The 23319-nt window shown below is 42.9% G+C and overlaps 1 protein-coding gene across 1 annotated transcript in view; it reads right to left on the reverse strand.

The window, feature by feature from the left end:
• The window catches only part of LOC110537659 (RNA-binding protein Nova-1), a 34907-nt gene extending 12422 nt beyond the window's left edge, over window positions 1–22485 (reverse strand). Inside the window, exons 1-3 of the mRNA XM_021623868.3 lie at window positions 22108–22485; window positions 19072–19215; window positions 1375–1541 (exon numbers count right to left, since the gene is read on the reverse strand). Coding sequence (XP_021479543.1) covers window positions 1375–1541; window positions 19072–19215; window positions 22108–22111 — 315 coding nt within the window. The 5' untranslated portion in view covers window positions 22112–22485. The remainder of the gene's footprint in view (window positions 1–1374; window positions 1542–19071; window positions 19216–22107) is intronic.
• Window positions 22486–23319: the final 834 nt, after the last annotated feature.

A 23319-nucleotide genomic window follows, 5' to 3' on the forward strand; every position in this document is an offset into this window, starting at 1 on the left:
CACCAACCCCTCTTTACGCTACTGCTACTCTCTGTTCTTCATATATGCATAGTCACTTTAACCATATCTACATGTACATACTACCTCAATCAGCCTGACTAACCGGTGTCTGTATGTAGCCTCGCTACTGTTATAGCCTCACTGCTGTATATAGCCTCGCTACTGTTTTTCACTGTCTTTTTACTGTTGCTTTTATTTCTTTACCTACCTATCGTTCACCTAATACCTTTTTTGCACTATTGGTTGGAGCCTGTAAATAAGCATTTCACTGTAAGATCTACACCTGTTGTATTCGGCGCACGTGACAAATAAAACCAAGGCAAAGTTGAATTGCAATCATAAACCCAGATTTTAGTCTGTAGCCTATGCCTATTGAAATGACAAGACAATCTCGCAAATGGGCCATTTATAACGGTTTGTAGTCTTAACATCTGACATAATAACGACATAATTGCCAGTTTTTTTAAGTGTTTTTTGCGCAGACTTTGAAATCCTCTGTCCAACTTTCATCACTCAAACTCTCCTGTCTGATATATTTATAGTTATGCACATGCGCAAAAGGGATTTATTTACAATTATAGACTGGGTGGTTCGAGCCCTGAATGCTGATTGAATGACAGCTGTGGTATATCAGACCGTATACCACGGGTATGACAAAACATTTATTTTCACTGCTCTAATTACATTGGTAACCAGTTTATAATCGCAATAAGGCACCTTGGGTGTTTGTGGTATATGGCCAATATACAACTGCTCAGGGCTGTATCCAGACACTCCGCGATTTGCTTAAGAACAGCCTTTAGCCGTCGTATATTGGCCATATACCATACCCTCTTGCCATATTGCTTAAGTATGCCACGGGTATGACAAAAAAAGTTTTACTGTTCTAATTACGTTGGTAACCAGTTTACTGTGTAATAGCAATAAGGAACCTCTGGGGTTTGTGGTATATGGCCAATACACGGCGAATGGCTCTATCCAGACATTCTTGCAATTTATTCAAATTCCTTTATTACGTCACGTCATAGCTCGCATTTATTATTTTGATGAAAACCAGATGCAGCTTCTAATGTCATTACAAGTTAAGTCGATATTTCTTCTTAATTGGCCCGATAACGTTATGGAAAAAGGGTTTATTGCATAAATGTGTCAAATCCTCTCGTTGCAGAAAAAATGTTGGCTACTTTTCAGGCTTTCTGTACGTACGGGTTTTGAGTGGTCACTGGGTTAGACATTTTAGTTAGACCTGGAAACCCTGCTTATGACATGTCAATATTGTAGACAATCAGACAGATCATCAGGGAAGGAACATGCTTTGATCTGTCTAGTATGATGGTTGGTCAGGGCTGGCTGACTGAGTGGACCGTGCCTCACCTGTTTGACGCGGTCGGGGTTGACAGTGGTCTGTGGTTGCAGTATGCTGACTGGCTCTGTTTTCTGGGCGCTCTGAGGCATCTCACGGACTTTCTCCGCGATGAAGCTGTGGACACTATTCAGCGCCTCGACTGTACCCTGTATCAGACATACACGCTCTGTGGTTCCTGTGTGGAGAGAACAGAAAACATATACATCTCGGTGTATCAATACTACTTTCTTTGGGATCGCAGCCTTATGAGAACATAGATTCTTGTGCCTTGGGGTCAGCGTCTGCTATCGCTGTAGTATATCACTTGCAAGAGACTTCCTTGTTTAATTTAAGGAACAGGATTTCTTGGATAAAACATGTTTTTATCAAGTACCTGTTTTACTAAAACTAGTACTTAGTGTTGCAAAGCAACCTCATTTATAACTTAATAGCCACTTATGCAGTGACACTTTGCAGAAAATAATGGATGCTCAAGGTTTGATATCACAGTTTCTTTATGCAGTGGTGCTAATTGCTAACCTATTCCATAATATTCCACCCCCCAAGTAGGCGCTCAAAAATAGAGCAGCTAAAAGAGTATGATTCCTCCTAAATTATGTAACTCTTCCAGGGCCCTGGAATGCAAGGCCTTTCCTTTCCCCACTGCCCCGTGCATAGTCTCCACACACCCTTCCCTCTTGCAAGTTTCTTTCTACACCCCCGTTGTCGGGCCTACCGGAATTCCGTTGCCATGGTTAAGGAGCTGCGCTGTGGAAACAGGTGATGTAACAGCATGTCCTTTCTACAGCCTGCTTCTCTTCCTTTGACTCCTTCTCTTTCTCTCCCTCTCTTACTCCCCTCGTCTGCCTTGCTTTATTTCTCTCCTTCCTTCGCACAGATTCACATTCAAGGCAAACATAAATACGTTTTACCTCATTTCTACCAGCATGTCACATGTGGAACCAGAGGGGGAAAAAAACTCGAGACCACCTTTACTCCACACACAGAGACGCATAAAAAGCCCTCCATTTGGCAAATCTGACCATAATTAAATCCTCCTGATTCCTGCTTACAAGCTAAAACTAAAGCAGGAAGTACCAGTGACTCATACATACCCAACCAGAAGCCATGGATTACAGGCAACATCTGCACCGAGCTAAAGGCTAGCGCTGTCGCTTTCAAGGAGCTGGATCCGGACGCTTACAATAAATCCCGCTATGCCTTCAGATGAACCATCAAACAGGCAAAGCGTCAATACAGGACTAAGATTGAATCCTACTACACCGGCTCTGATGCTCGTCGGATGTTGCAGGGCTTGAAAACTATTACGGACTACAAAGGGAAACCCAGCCACGAGCTGCCCAGTGGCGTGCTCCTACCAGACGAGCTAACTGCCTTTTATGCTCGCTTCGAGGCAAGCAAAACTGAAGCATGCATGAGAGCATCAGCTGTTCTGGATGACTGTGCAATCACACTCTTCCGTAGCCAATGTGAGCAAGATCTTTAAACAGGCCAACATTCACAAAGCCGCAGGGCCAGACGGATTACCAGGATGTGTACTCAAAGCATGTGCGGACCAACTGGCAAGTGTCTTCAAACATTTTCAACCTCTCCCTGACCGAGTCTGTAATACACCCACATGTTTCAAACAGACCACCATAGTCCCTGTGCCCAAGAAAGCGAAGTTAACCTGCCGATTACCGCCCTGTAGCAATCACGTTGGTAGCCATGAAGTGCTTTGAAAGGCTGGTCATGGCTCACATTAACACCATCAAAGCTCATCACTCAGCTAAGGACCCTGGGACTTAACAACTCCCTCTGCAACTGGATCCTGAACTTCCTGACAGGCCACCCCCAGGTGGTAAGAGTAGGCAACAACACATCTGACACGTTGATCCTCAACACTGGGGCCCCTCAGGGGTGCGTGCTTAGTCCCCTCTTGTACTCCCTGTTCACCCATGACTGCGTGGCCAAGCATGAATCCAACACCATCATAAAGTTTTCTGACGACACAACAATCCGACAACGATGATATAGCCTATAGGGAGGAGGTCACAGTCCTGGCAGTGTGGTGCCAGGACAACAACTTTTCCCTCAATGTGAGCAAGCAAGGCAGTAATGTAGCGGGTTGAGAGTTTCAAGCTCCTTGGTGTCCATAATACCAACGAACTATCACGGTCCAAACACACCAAGACAGTTGTGCCCTCTTCACGACACCTTTTCCCCCTCAGGAGACTGAAAAGATTTGGCATGGGTTCCCAGATCCTTAAAAAGTTCTACAGCTCCATTATCGAGAGCATCCTGACCGGTTGCATCACCGCCTGGTATGGCAACTGCTCAGCATCTGAACATAAAGCACAATATAGGGTAGTGCATATGTCCCATCACTGGGGATTAAGCTTCCTGCCATCCAGGACCTATATATTTAACATTTTTATTAACCTTTATTTAACCAGGAAGGGCTCATTGAGATTTGAAATATCTTTTTCAACAGCTTCCTGGCCAAGATAGGCAGCACCAAGTTATTACACAATTACAGACAGACAACATGAAAAACTACAAGTAATGTAGTAAAAAAAACAGAGAATTCACAAGAGGATAACAATCATAAAACAGCAAATTAAAAACATTGACAGGTCAGGGAATCTGACTCAAAATCCTTCATCAATGATTTAAAAACACCAATCGGTTCTTCCAGTTGAAAAGTATTTTGTAAGGCGCTCCAAGCCGATGGCGCAGAGTACATAAAAGCCATTTTACCAAATTCAGTTCGGACATTTGGAACAGTTAGCAGGATAAAGTCCTGCGAACAAAGAGAGTACCCACAACATTTCTGAACAATATAAAAATGCCTTTTTTTTGTTAGTTGTTGAGTATGCAATTTAAAAGAGAGGCCATCATCAATTCAAATTCTAAGATATTTATATGAGGTTACAGTCTCAATCTCATTGCCCTGACAGGTAGTAATAGGTGAAAGGTTCAGAGGTCTATTTCTTGCTTTAGAAAACACCATTCGTTTAGTTTTGTCAATATTGAGGATAAGCTTCAATTGACACAAGGTATGTTGAACAGTATAAAAAGCAGTTTGCAAGTTCTGGAAAGCTTTTGTGAGAAGACGAGTCACAACTATAAATAACAGTATCATCAACATAAAAGTGAAGTTGCGCATTTTGCACATTTGTCTAAATTATTTATATAAATAGTGAATAAGAGGGGACCAAGTACAAAGCCCTGGGACACACCATTACAGACAGACAATTTAACAGACATGAGTCCATCAAATTGAGTTCTATCAGAGATAGTTAGCAAACAATGCAACTGAATGCTCTGAAAGACCTAGGCTCGACAATCTCTGACTCAGCATAGCATGATCAACTGTATCAAAAGCCTTAGAGAAGTCAAGGACTTCAGTGATATCATTTAAAACCTTAATGGCTGCTGTAATTGTCTTATGCTTCTTCCTGAAGCCCGATTGGTACGTTGATAAAATAGAGTTAGTATATAAAAAGGTTTCAAATATTTTTGCCAGGGGTGACAGCTTTTAGATTGGCCTATAATTAGAGTGGGATCTCCCCCTTTTATTAAAAGTGGTAGGACAAATGCTGATTTCCAGATCTTTGGAATTTCATTACATCCCAGGGTTAGATTTAACAGATATTATGTAAGTGGTTCAGCTATGAAATCAGCTGCCAGTTTGAAAAAGCAGGGATCAAGAAGATCAGGACCTGCAGGCTTTCTCTGATCTAAGGATTTCAGGGCTTTATTTACTCCTGCACTGAGAATGGCAAAAAGCTAGAAGTTGGACCAGCTCTCACTGGTTCATCCACACAGGGTTGTACAGAGACAGAGGATACTGAATCAAACAGCCTACCAGATGACACAAAGTGCTCATTGAAACAATTCAGCATTTCAGTTGTCATATTCAACCACGGAGTCCTTCAATACACATGACAGTAATTCATTAACATTAGCAGACATAGACTTAATAGCCTTCCAAAACTTTCTAGGGTCATTCTTGTTATCAGTGGTAAAATACATAAAATATTCTGACCTGGCCTTACTGAGAAGAAAATAACACTTGTTTCGTAGCTGCCTAAAAAGAAGCCAATCAGCATCAGAACATGATTTCCTTGCTTTAGCCCAGGCTAGATTACGTTTGTGAATAATACAAGACAGCTCAGAAGAAAACTCTGGATTATCCCGCCCTTTAACTCTGAACTGCGGAATGGGACATGTTATTTACTATTTGGATTAAAAAGAACATCCTGACAGAATTTCCAGGCAGTTTCATCAGGAATAACATCAGGAATAAACTCAATCTTGCTCCAGTCAAAATAAAACAAATCATGAAAGAAAGCCTGCTCATTAAAACTCTTTAAATGTCTTACGAATAAAGCGTGGGTTTGTTTTAGGAACCTTCGTATTTCTAACAGCAACAAAAGCACAATGGTCACTTAAATCATTACAGAAAACACCAACCGCAGAATATATATGTGGAACATTTGTCAATATCAAATCAATCAGGGTAGATTTCTCTGGACATTTGAGATGTGGGTGAGTTAATCAACTGGGTATGGTAAGATTCATAGAATTACAATACATTTTATAATCATCAGAGACCGACTTTAACCAACACCAGTTGAGATCACCAATCAAGATCATTTCACTGTAAAGAAGTTTAGATATAAGGTGCATCAGAGAAGAAAATACATCAACGAGAGCAGCCAATAACAGCCAATCAAAGTTATAGAGAGCAGAGGGGGGTCTATAACAGCCAATCAAAGTTATAGAGAGACCCTTTGAAACCTCAAGATTCAAAGCAAGAAATTCCAACTGTTTACAAATAGTTTCAGACTTTGCCACACTTACAAGGAATTTAGTTTTTACATATATAGCCCTCCCCCCACCTTCCTTAACTTGATCAGTGCGATACACATTGTAACCATTTATACAAATATCCTTTACAAGTAAAGACTTTTTGAGCCAGGTTTCAGAAAACACAATTACATCAGAATCAGTTGATTAAGCCCAAATCCTAACCCCATCAATTTTTTGACAACAGTACATTTAAATGAAAACTACCAAAACCAGATCTAGATTTAAAATCAGAGGGAGTTTGGAGACATTGCATATCAGGGCCAGGTTTAGGATGCACGTTCCCTGATATCAACAAAATTAGAATAACTAGGCACCTCTGTTTAATAACCTTCCACGGCTTCTCTTTTTTAATAGACTTACTGCAAGCAAATTATACAAGTGAGTTTCCAGACAATACAAAACAGTCATTTAAAACCATTAGACTTTGGTAGTGACACAAGTTCGTACTGTTCGCATCATGCCACAAATGCATCGGCACTTGGACGAGTGGACCGAGTGAAAAATAGCAAATTCCCGCAGACAAAATGTCTAATGGACGGGAGAGCACATTGTCAGATGTACTCACCCAGCGACAATGTATGTTTTCTCCAGAGTTCAGTAAAGTCAGTACACAAAGCAATACTACGAAAATTGTCATTTTCTCTGAGATATGTAAAAAGAAATAGAGGCCAAGGAAAGGTAAGGGGAGAGAGGGACTGTGTGTATGTATGAGTATGTATGTGAGTGTGTGAGTAGATTGGGTGTGGGGGTTGATTGAGAGAACGGGTTGGGGATTGTTGAGCTGCCTCTGATAGCCAGGCGGAGAGTGAAGAGGAGCATCTTGGACGAGACACTCCGCAGAGGGAAAGCTGAAGATAGAACCCAGGCCAGCCATAGAGAGAGTTACTTTGGTAAACTTCAAGTAAATAAGTGCAAATAGCTAAAAAAAAATAATATCAGAGTTGAGGAAGACCCGCGATCTTTGCAATAGCAAAACAAAATAGTTTGCACTACACAACAAGGAAATTGTAGATTTGCTCCACCATAAATGAATAGGTTATTAGTAGGTTAAAAACTACTAGTCACAGACAAACGACTTGACATGCTGCCATCTTGGATTGACCTATATATTGTCCCTAGAATTTCTAAGCAAACAGCTGGAGGCAGAGCTTTTTCCTATAGAGCTCAATTTTTATGGAATGGTCTGCCTATCCATGTGAGAGACGCATACTCAGTCTTGACCTTTAAGTCTTTATTGAAGACTCATCTCTTCAGTAGGTCCTATGATTGAGTGTAGTCTGGCCCAGGGGTTTGAAGGTGAACAGAAAGGCACTGGAGTGACCCTTGCTGTCTCTGCCTGGCCGGTTCCCCTCTCTCCCCTGGGATTCTCTGCCTCTAACCCTATTACGGGGGCTGAGTCACTGGCTTACTGGTCCTCTTCCATGCCGTCCCGAGGAGGGGTGCGTCACTTGAGTGGGTTGAGACACTAACGTGATCTTCCTGTCTGGCTTGGCGCCCCCCTCGGGTTCGTGCATTGGGGGAGATCTTCGTGGGCTGTACTCAGCCTTGTCTCAGGATAGTAAGTTGGTGGTTTGAAGATATCCCCCTAGTGGTGTGGGGGCTGTGCTTTGGCAAAGTGGGTGGGGTTATATCCTGCCAGTGTCTCCCAACCCCTCCTGTCTTAGCTTCCAGTATTTATGCTGCAATAGTTTATGTGTTGGGGGGCTAGGGTCAGTCTGTTATATCTGGAGTATTTCTCCTGTCAAATCCGGTGTCCTGTGTGAATTTAATAATGCTCCCTCTAACTCTCTCTTTCTTTTCTCTCTTCTCTTGGAGGACCTGAGCCCTAGGACCATGCCTCAGGACTACCTGGCTTGATGACTACATGCTGTCCCCAGTCAACCTGGTCCTGCTGCTGCTCAAGTTTCAACTATTGTGCCTGCAGCTATGGAACCCTGACCTGTTCACCGGACGTGCAACCTTGTTCCGGACCTGCTGTTTTTGACTCTCTCTCTCTATCACACCTGTTGTCTCTAACTCTGAATGATCGGCTATGAAAAGCCAACTGACATTTACTCCTGAGGTGCTGACCTGTTGAACCCTCCACAACCACTGTGATTATTATTATTTGACCCTGCTGGTCATCTATGAATGTTTGAACATCTTGGCCATGTACTTTTATATTCTCTACCCAGCACAGCCAGAAGAGGACTGGCCACCCCTCAGAGCCTGGTTCCTCTCGAGGTTTCCTCCTAGGGAGTTTTTCCTAGCCACCGTGCTTCTACATCTGCATTGCTTGCTGTTTGGGTTTTTAGGCTGGGTTTCTGTACAGCACTTTGTGACATCGGCTGATGTAAAAAGGGCTTTATACATACATTTTCTGATTGATTGATTGATTGATTGATTGATTGATTGATAGATAGATAGATAGATAGATAGATAGATAGATAGATAGATAGATAGATAGATAGATAGATAGATATACTAGGTGGTTTCAGAGGAAGGCCCCAAAAATTGTCAAAGACATCAGTCACCTTAGTCATAGACTGTTCTCTCTGCTACCGCACGGCAAGCAGTACCGGAGTGCCAAGTCTAGGTCCAAAAGGTTCCTTAACAGCTTCTACACCCAAGCCATAAGAATGCTGAACCATTAATCAAATGGCCACCCGGACTACTTACTTTGTTTTTACACTGCTGCTACTTGCTGTTTATTATCTATGCATAGTCACTCTTCAAATGACCTTGACTAAACTGTACCTCCGCACATTGACTCGGTACTGGTACCTCCTGTATATTGCCTCATTATTGTTATGTAATTTTCTTGTATTACTTTTAGATATCATTTTTTTACTTTACTTTATTTAGTAAATATTTTCTTAATTAACTTCATTTCTTGAACTGCATTGTTGGTTAAGGGCTTATAACTAAGCATTTCATGTATTCAGCGCATGTGACAAATAAAATATGATTTGAAATACTTCTACACCCACATCATTCATTCAATCTCACACCACCAGCTTTACAGTAAGCACTACATTGTGTTATATCTATCAAAATACAAATAAATGAATCGACTGTTGAAATGACTTGCTGGTTAACAGAAATCTGATCAAATACAACAATCCAATTAGTGAAAAATGTATTCAATACTAGTGACAATACCTTTTATATGGGGGGGGGGGGGGGTCTCTGTTAGCGACGAGAGTCATCCTAACCTTCTAATAGGAGTTTTCTCCTATCAGGAAGACCGGCTGGTTGAAACAGGCCTGCTACTTTTGCGGGTTGACACCACTCCACTCTAGCCAGTCCGGGCCATTTGTGTTCCATTCCTTTTAACGTGAGTTCATCTCCCCTTACAGAATTGGGTGACACACATCTGCCCTTAGAAGAACTTGTCAACATTCAGGAAATGTCCGTCAAAGTTATCAAAACACACAGCCCACACAGTCTGGTGACGGGACAGGATCTCACTCAAACTCGATCCAACTCTGGCTGGTTGCTACTGTTCCCATTTTAGAGTCCGAAGTAAAGACATTCAACCATGTTGTCTTTCAGTAGTTATGCTGTGTGGCATGGACAGAGTATAGTCCCTATGGGGCTACTACTGTAGGTTGCATCATGGGTTTACGTATACTTGTGCCTGTACCTCAAAGTGCTGTCATACATTGACTGAGACTGGTTAAGAACCGCAATGGTTTCTTTCCAAGTCATTTGGGTGGGATTGAGGTTCTCTGGGAGCTTGGTTTACTTGACAGCGTTATTAGGAGCAGTTATAATATAGGTTCTGATATGTGTGTAATAAAAATTTGAGTAACAGTATGTTTAATCTTAGAGGGAGGTCTGGCACACAGGGCAGCAGTTCCAAAGGCAGAATGAATTAGGACCTTGAATCTGGAGTCCAGTGGCTTCAGTAAAAGCCTGCAATTTTTTAACTGCAGAGGGCTATAAAGCAGTAACAACTATCTGCGTTTCACTCGGAATACTAAAAGGCTGTCTTCAAAGCATTTCAATGAGGTTACTTAACTATGTAACATGCTTTTTGATCAAACTACCTCACTCAAAATGGACTGACATGGTGTTGTTTTTCAGGGTGAGGTCAGTCTTTCTGTTTTTCGGCTAATCCAAAACATCCGCACCATATTCCTATGACATAACTATTTTATCTGTTAGTGAAGCACATTGTGTAACTTTATATGCTAGCTGAACTGACGGCTAGCTGCACAAAGCAGGGAGCCTGGATTGTTGGTTCTTTGCGCCCTTACCAAGAACTCTCAGCTTAACTTAATTTGCAGCTGTGAAATTTGTGTGTGTGTGTGTGTGTGTGTGTGTGTGTGTGTGTGTGTGTGTGTGCGTGTACATTTGTGCGTATATACATTAATGCGTGCACGTGTGTACAGTATGAGTGAACAGTATGTTGTTCAAATACTTGGGTATGTGTAATTCTGTCAGTTATGGTTGAAGTAAGGTTGCGATTGAATGACAAAAAGAGGGCAGGGGCTGTTCGTTACTAGGCAAACATGCAAACAAAACTCTGTAGAGACGGCACAATGCCATCTAATCTGGATAAAACTTCCAAACTATTAAGAACAAGTGCTATGAAAAACCAGGCTCAGGAGGGAGAGAGAGAGGGGAAGAGGAAAATTGGCGTAGTGAGAGAGCAGTTTGGGTACAGCTGGGACTCGGTCACTTCCAAGGAGAGAGAGATTGAAACAGGCTATTTCTGGGACTGCCCCCCTTTCCCCTCCCCTCACAAACAATCATGCATCATTCACACCCTTCACTATCTCCAGTCATCTATGTCAGGCCACCACAGCAGGGCCCAGTAGGACAGTTCCCATTCCCATCAAGGCCTTCCCCCATTCATGGTTTCATGTCTTACAGTGCATTTGGAAAGTATTCAGACCCCATGACTTTTTGAAAATGTTCTTATGTTACATCCTTATTCTAAAATTGATTACCACTCCCCACATCAATCTACACACAATACCCCATAATGACAAAGCAAAAACGTATTATTATTTAATTTTTTGTAAATGTATATTTTTTTTTTATATAACTGATCACACTTACATAAGTATTCAGACCCTTTACTCAGTACTTTTTGAAGCACCTTTGGCAGTGATTACAGCCTCGAGTCTTCTTGGGTATGAAGCTACAAGCTTGGCACACATGTATTTCGGGAGTTTCTCCCATTCTTCTCTGGAGATCCTCTCAAGCTCTGTCAGGTTAGATGGAGGGCGTTGCTGCACAGCTATTTTCAGGTCTCTCCAATGATGTTAGATCGGGTTCAAGTCCAGGCTCTGGCTGGGCCATTCAAGGACATTCAGAATCCACTCCTGGTTGTCTTGGCTGTATGCTTAGGGTCAGTGTCCTATTGGAAGGTGAACCTTCGCCCAAGTCTGAGGTCCTGAGCGCTCTGGAGCAGGCTTTCATTAATGATCTCTCTGTACCCTCCCTCAATCCTGACATTTTTTGGCACCCTTCCCCAGATCTGTGCCTCGACACCATCCCTGTCCCAGAGCTCTACGGACAATTCCTTCGACCTCATGGCTTGGTTTTTGCTCTGACATGCACTGTCAGGGTGCAGCTGTAGGACCTTATATAGTGTGTGTGCCTTTCCAAATCATGTCCAATCAATTGAATTGACTGCAGGTGGACTCTCAAGGATGTTCAATGCGAACATTATGCACCTGAGATCAATTTAGAGTCTCATAGCAAAGGGTCTGAATACTTATGTAAATAAGGTATTTCTGTTTTTATTTTTAATACATTTGCAAATATTTCTAAAAACCTGTTTTTTGCTTTGTCATTATAGGGTATTGTGTGTAGACTGATGAGGGAAAAAAATATTTAATCAATTTTAGAATAAGAATAAGTGTTACAGATTAAGGGGTGATCTGTGCATATTGGTATGAACATGACATGTCAACATAGGCCTCTCATAGCTCAACACAGAATGGAGATAGACCAACTGTCAAGTATCTTCACTGACATTTTCAAACTCTCCCTGACGGAGTCTGTAATACCTAACAGACCACTACAGTCCCTGTGCCCAAGGAAGCGAAGGTAACCTGCCTAAATGATTACCGCCCCGTAGCACTCACGTCAGTAGCCATGAAGTGCTTTGAAAGGCTGGTCATGGCTCACATCAACAGCATCCTCCCGGACACCCTAGACCCACTCCAATTCGCATACCGCCCCAACAGATCCACAGATGACGCAATCTCAATTGCACTACACACTGCCCTTTCCCACCTGGACAAAAGGAACACCTATGTGAGAATGCTGTTCATTGAACGCTGAGCTGTAGTCGACACCATAGTGCCCACGAAGCTCATCACTAAGCTAAGGATCCTGGGATTAAACACCTCCCTCTGCAACTGGATCCTGGACTTCCTGACGGGCCGCCCCCAGGTGGTAAGAGTAGGCAAATACATGTCTGCCACGCTGATCCTCAACACAGGCCCCTCAGGGTTGTGTCCCCTCCTGTACTCCCTGTTCACCCACGACTGCGTGGCCAAACCTGACTCCAACACCATCATTAAGTTTGCTGACGACACAACAGTGCTCGGCCTGATCACCGACAACGATGAGACGGCCTATAGGGAGGAGGTCAGAGAACTATCAGTGTGGTGCCAGGACAACAACCTTTCCCTCAATATGAAAAAGACAAAGGAGCTGATCGTAGACAATAGGAAAAGGTGGGCCAAACAGGCCCCCATTAACATCGACGGGGCTGTAGTGGAGTGGGTCGAGAGTTTCAAGTTCCTTGGTGTCCACATCACCAACAAACTATCATGGTCCAAACATACCAAGACAGTCATGAAGAGGGCACGACAAAACCTTTTCCCCCACAGGAGACTGAAAAGATTTGACATGGGTCCCCAGATCCCCAAAAGGTTCTACAGCTGCACCATTGAGAGCATCATGACTGGTTGCATCACCGCCTGGTATGGCAACTGCTCGGCAACTGACCGCAAGGCGCTACAGAGGGTAGTGCGTACGGCCCAGTACATCACTGGGGCCAAGCTTCCTGCCATCCAGGACCTATATACTAGGCGGTGCCAGAGGAAAGCCCATAAAATTGTCAGAGACTCCAGTCACCCAAGTAATAGACTCTCTCTGCTACCGCACGGCAAGCGGTACCAGAGAGCCAAGTCTAGGACCAAAAGGCTCCTCAACAGCTTCTACCCCCAAGCCATAAGACTGCTGAACGATTAATAAAATCGCCACTAGACTACTTACATTTCCCCCCCCCCCCCCTTTTTATACACTGCTGCTTCTCGCTGTTTATTATATATGCAGAGTCACTTCACCCCTACCTACATGTACAAAAAAACTCAACTAACCTGTACCTCCGCACACTAACTCGGTACCCCCTCTGTATATAGCCTCGTTATTGTTATTCTTATTGTGTTACTTTTTATTATTATTTTTTACTTTAGTCTATTTATTTCTATTCTTAACTCTTCTTGAACTGTACTGTTGGTTAAGAGCTTATAAGTAAGTACAATCAATCCTTATCCCAGTCTGCTGTTCCCACATGCTTCAAGAGGGCCACCATTGTTCCTGTTCCCAAGAAAGCTAAGGTAACTGAGCTAAACGACTACCGCCCCGTAGCACTCACTTCCGTCATCATGAAGTGCTTTGAGAGACTAGTCAAGGACCATATCACCTCCACCCTACCTGACACTCTAGACCCACTCCAATTTGCTTACCGCCCCAATAGGTCCACAGACGACGCAATCGCAACCACACTGCACACTGCCCTAACCCATCGGGACAAGAGGAATACCTATGTGAGAATGCTGTTCATCGACTACAGCTCAGCATTTAACACCATAGTACCCTCCAAACTCGTCATCAAGCTCGAGACCCTGGGTCTCGACCCTGCCCTGTGCAACTGGGTACTGGACTTCCTGACAGGCCGCCCCCAGGTTGTGAGGGTAGGTAACAACATCTCCACCCCGCTGATCCTCAACACTGGGGCCCCACAAGGGTGCGTTCTGAGCCCTCTCCTGTACTCCCTGTTCACCCACGACTGCGTGGCCATGCACGCCTCCAACTCAATAATCAACTTTGCGGACGACACTACAGTGGTAGGCTTGATTACCAACAACAACGAGACGGCCTACAGGGAGGAGGTGAGGGCCCTCGGAGTGTGGTGTCAGGAAAATAACCTCACACTCAACGTCAACAAAACAAAGGAGATGATTGTGGACTTCAGGAAACAGCAGAGGGAGCACCCCCCTATCCACATCGACAGGACAGTAGTGGAGAGGGTAGTAAGTTTTAAGTTCCTCGGCGTACACATCACGGACAAACTGAATTGGTCCACGCACACAGACATCGTTGTGAAGAAGGCGCAGCCGCGCCTCTCCAACCTCAGGAGGCTGAAGAAATTTGGCTTGTCACCAAAAGCACTCAACTTCTACAGATGCACAATCGAGAGCATCCTGTCGGGCTGTATCACCGCCTGGTACGGCAACTACTCCGCCCACAACCGTAAGGCTCTCCAGAGGGTAGTGATGTCTGCACAACGCATCACCGGGGGCAAACTACCTGCCCTCCAGGACACCTACACCACCCGATGTCACAGGAAGGCCATAAAGATCATCAAGGACAACAACCACCCGAGCCAGTGCCTGTTCACCCCGCTATCATCCAGAAGGCGATGTCAGTAACATTGAGTGGATGCTGCCAACATACTGACTCCAGCTCACTTTAATAATGGAAATTTATGTAAAAATTGTATCACTAGCCACTTTAAACAATGCCACTTAATATAATGTTTACATACCCTACATTACTCCTCATATGTATATGTATATACTGTACGCTATATCATCTACTGCATCTTTTTGTAATACATGTATCACTAGCCACTAAACTATGCCACTTTGTTTACATACCCTACATTACTCATCTCATATGTATATACTGTACTCGATACCATCTACTGCATCTTGCCTATGCCGTTCTGTACCATCACTCATTCATATATCTTTATGTACATATTCTTTATCCCTTTACACCTGTGTGTATAAGGTAGTAGCTGTGGAATTGTTAGGTTAGATTATTCTTGGTTATTACTGCATTGTCGGAACTTGAAGCACAAGCATTTCGCTACACTCGCATTAACATCTGCTAACCATGTGTATGTGACAAATAACATTTGATTTGAAGTAAGGTCTGATTTGATTTGAAAAGTCATTGCTATGGTATAGCCTACCTGTTTGTCATTAAAAACAAGTTTGATAAAATATTGCAGCAGAATTTACAACATGTTGCACTAAGCTCAGTAGGGAATAAATCACGAAAGGTAGAACGAAAATGAAAGGTTACAGACTTGCGATGAGGAACAAGGTAGTCAAATTAAAATGCAATTGATTAGCTTTGTTTCTTGTCTTTGAATTCCTCAGTAAAAAATAACAGCTGCAAACTTTGAACAGGTGCAAAAGCCTTGTATATTTGGTCATATAAGTGTACATTGAATACATGCAGACTTTCTGGAAGAGTTCCGGCCCATTGTGTGAGATGGTGTAGTAGTTTAATTTTACTTTGGGGACCCTAGCAGTAACCAATGACATCGCTGCCAGCACCCTCTCCCTGAACTCCTCACAACACGATGGGGATGGGGAGGAGCAGAGCAGGTGGTGCTCTATCGACACATTCACCACCCAGCGAGAGGAAGAGGATACAAAAGCACAACTGCATCAAAGTGTGTTTTCGATGTAGACAAACAAAGTAGTAGTGTTGCACGGTATACCTCTTCTTTTTCTCTTCACTTTCGGTACTTCTGTCAAACGTGTCTCACGTCATCTACTGGTTGAGAGAGGATCAAGTCTGTCTATCAGCACAGCCAATGTCCTCTTATAGCACGAGAGCACAGTGCCTGTTGCACTTACTCATTACTAGCTCTAGCCTGTCCTGAAGAACCACTACTCTCACTGCGAGTCTGGGCTGCATCACCACTTATGCTGCACAGAAGTTATTAACACACTTGAATAATGCAACATGGCATGTAGCAATTTTGAAACTAGCAACGCGCATGCCCCGCCCAGCTGATGATCTGTCTTTCAGCCATCTATTTCCTGTGTTTGAGGGGCGCTAAATCCGCTTGTTACTTAAATCTCGCTGGATTGATTGCTTTAATTTTACTCCTGCGACTTATTTCACACTTTTGCTTGTGTCTGTCAATTTTCTTTCCATGAACGTTACGACCGCTGAAATGCTTGTAATGACCTGTCAACGCTTCATCAGAGATTGAACTCACCGTCTCGCCACATCACAAGAAAGAGAAGAAAAAAAACGTTATTTTGATGGGTGTTCATTTTTTGTGTACTTGAAAAAAAGTAAGAATCTAACAGTTGAAATTTTTATAAATTAGATGAGCTGAAATGAAAGCAACTTTCAAAAATGAGCTCTCGGATTACAGTGATATTATGTATGATCTCGTAAACATTGTAAAGTATGTTTATGTGACTGCAGTTAGGGTAGACTGAGAAAGTGTTTGGTGGTTGCAGCCTTGTTCCTCCCTTTGCGTTAATGTATTCATATATGCAACAACAAAAAACTGGATTATAAAAATTCCAACATTTTGGAGTATCTTAATTCATTGTTCAAATGTGCATGTATTAGAATTGTTTTTAAAACCTTTTAACAATTTCGATGACCGTTGCTATAGAATCATTTCTGTTCACAAAAGAAAGCTTACAGCAGAAGCTAACATCAATTGACTACCCTAGTACCTTGTTTGTAATCATATGCAAACCATAATGCAAAATGCTGATGATTGTCACCCAAAAACTTTATTCATTCACTTCATCTCCCCTGCCTCACATCTCTCCCAAGATCACATTTGCTCAAGCCTAGAACTTAGTGTGTATATGTCGTCATGGGTCTTAAAGAGACAGCACGCACTTTTACAAAATAATAGATTGCTTCTTCTATGCAAATAATAAAATAAGCCCCAAATGGAAGGTAAACATTGTTTTTCATCTGTAGCCCCATGAATTCAGCCAAAACAAGCTCAATAACTCATTGTATTCACCTGTATAGTAAATAGACCTAGGCTGCATCTTGATTCACCCAGTTTATCAATAGACTTGAGATTGACCATTCAAATAATTTGCATACTTGTATAATTGTTTTCTTAATGCATTCATTCAAACATCTACAATTTCAAATGTAATAATATTGAACTCAAAAGAACTGTCTGGATCGAGTGCCATTCTGTGACTGGCTAATACGCCTTCTTTTTTCCCTTGGTATCGTTTGCTATAGTTTTGGTATCGAGCATTGTGATGCTGACCCTGGTATCGATATCAAAGTCAAAATTCTGATATCGTGACAACACTACAAAGGAGTGCTGCTACATTGTATGCAAAAGTAAGCCATTACTATAGTTCATTTTCAGGGTGTCATGGTGACGATCGATGAATCCAGTTTTTCAGATAGTGCAGTAGTGGGAACAGGAGATACCCTAAAAGGGAAATATTATTGTACTTCTATTCTTTGCCGAGGTTCAATAATTATTGGTAACACTTTATATATGGATAGTCAATCTGTAGATGCTCTACAGACTCAGTAACATTTAATGTAACTAACACTAACCTTAACCCTTATCCTAACCCTAAACTTAACCCTAACCCTTATTCTAAACCTAACCGTAGCAAGCAGTTGCTTATCAACAGATCGTTTGTTGAGAGTATGACAACCTGTAGAGCATCTACAGATGGACTATCCAAATAAAGTGTGACCTAATATTTTGCCAAGGTTTAGTCCAAGTGCAGTATATCACAACTTCCGCGTGTCAGAACATAGCCCATATTTGAGCCATATTGCCATTTTTGTTCAATCAGTTAGAGGTGAGCCAGCAACTGGAGCGTTGCCAGTTCTAATCCAGTGTCCGACAAGAAAAAATCTGTCTGAAAGTGACCTGGCAACTGGAAGGTTGCTGGTATCAATTCCTAGATGCCATTACCTGCTGTTGTGCCCTTGAGCAAGGCACATAACCCCCCACAACAACAGGTGCCCAGAGTGGCAGCCCCTTGCACCTCTCCAAAAACCTGTATGTGTGTCTTTCGGATGGGTTGGATTAAAAGCGGAAGTCAAATTTGTGTGCAATTGGCTAATAAAGTAATCTTAATCAACAGCGAGCCGCCCGACACCTGTTATTTTCCAGAAGGTTGAAGCTTCCTCAGCCATGAAGGACAAACGCATACACTTTACTGCGGCTCTCACATTTCCTGCTCCGAAGACAAGATGTTTCAGCACCAACCAGAGAGTGCAGTGACCTCCATCAGTGTGGGGTCATTGGGAAAACATGAGCATCTTTTTCCATGTTGACATGTTTTTAAGAACAAGGCCCTTATGGGCGACTACTGCTTCCAGTGTACCTTACATGTCCTCGACATTGGATAATGTGCTCTCTCCATCTTGGAGTAAAATGGCAGCCAGGCAGCTAAGCGGGGAATTGATTAAATGCAGTCTTTGCATTGTAGCAGAATGAAGAATGATAGTACTTCTGGGGACTACAGACTTTTCACAGAAATTGGATCAGCTCCCTGCTAAGAGCACAGCCAAATTGAAAGAGCAATTGCTTGTATCTATAAATGCTATTCCTGAGTCAGAAGCAGCTGTAGCATCTGAATAGGTCTTTTGTCTGGGTAAAAATACTGTGCATTTGGAAGGCTGGATCAAACTCATTGGGCTCCCCAGTTGGAATTCAAATTCCAGTGTAACCAACAAATAACATCTTGTACTGATCTTGAATTGAGAGAGTCCGATGATTTTGGGGGCTCTTACTTGGGTGTACGCCGTTATATTTGGATAATTTGATCAGGGACATAGTGGGATCCAATTACCTGGGTAGAAGTCTTTGGATTTGGACAGCTTGATGGTGGCGCCCGTCTCTTTCTGCAGCTGTACGATGGTCTGGCCGCCCTTGCCAATTATGGAGCCGGCCGCATAGCTGGGGATCAGCACCTTCAGGAAGTACTCACCCTCCTCTGGAAGGACATAGAGAGAGAGAGACGAACAGACAGGAGAGGGTCAGAGCTAGTAAAGAAGCTGTAGTCTACACACATATACACCATACTGCAAGTAAGATCAGATGCAAACAGTTGAATAGGTAGCTAGCCACATATATTCTTGTCAGACTGACACTTTGGTAGGAAGGTATCTAGAGGTATTTTTCATTTCGGAGTGTGATTCTTTTGTAGCCTCTAGTCCCATATTTCATCAGAGTTTGGTGACACGTTCTGTGTTCTGTCCCAGATTTCCTGTGGAGTAAATGCTGACCTCCTTTCCAGTTTGCAGAGGTCTAATTTTAACTGTTTTCAAGGAGTTTTAGTATCCTTTATCAGAATCTTCTGACAAAATATCTAATTCATGGTTCAAACCAAGCCAAGACCTACAATGTAAACTTTTTTATTTTTTTTAATCTCAAACCCGAGAGACAAAGGGGAGCATAAACATCATCGGAATGGTGAAAATTACAGGATGTATTAACATTACTCAGAATATTACTCACACAGGACTATGTCGAAACATATAAATCATATGCTTGCGGTGCATGAAATCCAACCCATTGTGATCCAGAGTAATAACTGTTAGAGATGCTAGCATAAGGAAACAAAATCCCTGCCAAAAAGACAGACTTTTAAAACGTTTAAAAGGGGGTTCAGTGGCTTATAACACTGTCTTGTATCAGTCAGTGATTGATATCATGTCAGCTCAAAGAATTCACCGATCAAACCTTCTGTTCTTCATCCTTTTAATCGAGAATGTTCCACTCCACATACTGGCTAATCAAGAAGATTTAATCATCACCCAGGTGAGCAGTGTGTATCACTCCAAACAAATCCAGATTGGGTAGCAATTGGGTAGAGCAATCAATCCAATGTTGGGATTGGACTGCGAATACCAACCCAAAGATGGTGGATTGGTCAAAGAACAGGTCTGCTTAAGGGGTGGCTGTCCCATAGATACCAATGCAATAGCAGCTGGGTCTGGTCAGCTTAGTTCATTAACTGTAGATTAACCAGAAAAAAATTGCGGCTGGGATGTCTCACTTCCTCTTCCGTCTCTGTACCAACCAACACCTGGTTGTGCTATTCCAGACATAAGTAATCAACATGGGAGACAGACATGCGATCAATATATGAACCTGTGAGAAAAATTACTACTCAATGTCACCCCAGAAATCAATTAGATAATAATAGCCTAAATAATTCTTCAAACATCTGTGCTGGTATGACCCAAAAAAGTATCTAGTATGGTTTTCAGATATCAACTACTAGTTTTAACATTCCTTTTCAATTAATGACTTCAATTTGGGACTTCTTCAATGCTTCATCAGCAAGGGTGACGTCACTCTGGCAAGAACGTACATTCAAAGAACTGTTTATATCAGTGAACAAACGTTTTTTTAATACAGACCAGCACAAAAAAAGATAATGACGATATCAAACCGTAGTTGTTCGTTTTAATGGTGATTTTGGTTGACAACGCCAAGATGCGTGTTTGCCTGTGTCGTCGTTGTATAGCTTCATGCAGGGGGATGGATCTGCAAGCTCGTCCAGGGAAGACGGATGGATGGAGGTCTGCACACATCGATGTCACTGTTCTAAGACTGACCTTCTGTTTGCCTCTTAAATGGGCTCATTAGATCCTGATCACAATGAATGTGGCACTGTGACATCTAGGGATTTCAGTCACTCTACATGTCACCTCTCTACTGATTCTTTTAACATGCCCCGCATGTTCCATTTGGATTTTGATAGGTCTCTCAATAAAGTCATGACACGTTGATATCTAAAATCCAAAGTAAATTCTGTTAACTCAGACTAAAGGACCTTCCTTACTGGTCACACATTAGACTACTAGAACCAACATTTATATGAAAATACACACCATCTTCACATGTCTAGTCCGTCAACATTTATATTGTAAATCACACCAATGAATGATAGAGCCTTTCTGAAAACATCCATTAGTCCTCTATCAATCGGAGAGAAACCATTATGACAATCTGACACAAACCATACTCCTTTAGCCAAGGCACTTTTTCTGCTTGGATTTCTGCTTTCTACTCCATTAATCTTCCCCTTTCAGAGAAAAAAAGTTTTCCCTTCCAGGAGAAAAATAATAATAGATGACCTTGATGAAAAAGTAAAAACCATGGCTTAGACATTGACATTGTCTTCATGGAAGTACAGACTTTTCTACTGTCAGTCAGAGGACACATGTTATTACAACTCTCCACACAGGATAAACTGAACAATAGGAATGGAAATGTCCTCTATTAGACCTGTGTTGGCAGGGGTGTACAAGTTCCCGTTTCTATGTGTCTTAAAACCAGGGTGAACCCAGCAGGGGAGAGCATGCCATTGAGATTCACTCCATTGCCCTCACAGGCAGCGTTTACAGTCATTAGTCAATAATTCATTTCGTCCTAGCGTCTGAAAAATCACACTAACAGGTTTCAATGGCGTCATGTAGTAGAGTAAACATGGCAATCTGTTGCTGCAATCCGTCAGGGGAATGGGAGCAGTATGGGGCAGGTTGGGAAGCTAAGCCAGTCGGGGCTGTTGAGTTCAAACCCCATGCATCCAATACTGGAGGGATGGCTTGAAGGAGAGACACGGACACTCAGCCAAACGTGTTTAGTGAAGTCACTCAAGGGGGGTGGGTCAGGAGGAAATGCCTTGTGACCACCCCCCACTCCCTCCAAATACCCACTCTGCATGTCAATGGACCAACCTGGCGCTGACAGGCAGCAAGAACGATGGATCAAAATGGGCAATAATGAGCAGAATATATTTTACGTAGTCAAGTATTAAGAGTTGAGTGTGATAAATGAATTCAACAAGTCATGACAAAAACAGTTTGGCTCTTACCCATTCTGAGATCTGCTGGTAAAATCCTCTGTCAGATCGCCATCAATACCGGGGTACAATCTTGTAAGGGTACCTTAACGTTAGGCTAGTCATAGGTGCAATGGTGGCGTTGAGGAATGCGGCCAGTCAACCTTTTTCACAGAGGTCTAATACATCAGTGGGTGCAAAAAAAAGATTTCACCGCAACATCCAAGCCATGCCTGCAGCTGGCCAGAGCCTCAATTGTATGAGAAAATGCTAATGCAGGCTCTCAGTATTTTCAGTGAAAGACGCCACGCATTGTTCAAGCCTGCACCGGTTTGAAGGGGGGGGTCTTCCCTGCCGCATCACCCTTTTCACTGCTCTCATCCATATTCATCGAGTGGCCTGTCCGTCTGCAGCAGCGTGGCGACTGACACCTGCCCTGGCCAATCGGCAGTCTCCTCCCTAGCACGTCATTCCCCAAACACCCCCCACAATGCCTGTCCCCGAAAAAAAATATTTTCTTCCACACTCCGCCTCTTTTGACGCAGCACTATAAAGCATAGCGACCCATTCACTTTCTTTTTCCGTGAAAAATTACAAACTGGTTTGTGCGTTTCATTGGAGAGAACATGGGGTGACCTTGAGCGATGGCTGAAAAGGTGTGTGGTTGCGGTGAGTGGAGGAGGAGAGGACTGATCTGATAGTGTGTGCCGTACACCCCATCTCATCCACCCCTCTTCCCTCAAACGGCCATGTTTGAGTGGGAGGGGGCCCTCATCAACCACTGCAAATGGCAGTGCCGCAGAATGGTGAAGGGGGGAAGGGGTGGGGGACAACGAAGCCAATCACTACGTCTATAAATCTTGTAGACTATAGAGTGAGGTATCCTACGTGTGTGTGAGTGTGTGTGTCTTTGTGTATCTATGTGTGAGAGAGTCTGTGTGTGTGAGGGGAGGGGGGTTGGCTCCGCTCAATAGTAATTTCCAGGGAACCTCTAGAAACACTAGTACCATTTGCATAGTCTCTTTGTTCCTTTTCTAGATTCATTTCCAATGTATTTAAATCACAGAGCAAACTGAAGTAATAACTGAGGCACATAAGCATCTGGCAAACGTCTTACTGTAAATTCTACCGATGAACCGTTCATTGTGTCACCCGGACTCACTGGTGTACATAAGCATTGTCTCTCTGTAGGCTCCCTCCTCTCTTCCTCTGCCACCTGGCAAATTCATAGTCCGCTCACGTCAC

Source organism: Oncorhynchus mykiss, chromosome 12 (assembly GCF_057628025.1).
Source record: "Oncorhynchus mykiss isolate SJ-2025 chromosome 12, ASM5762802v1, whole genome shotgun sequence".
Classification (NCBI taxonomy): Eukaryota; Metazoa; Chordata; class Actinopteri; order Salmoniformes; family Salmonidae; genus Oncorhynchus; species Oncorhynchus mykiss.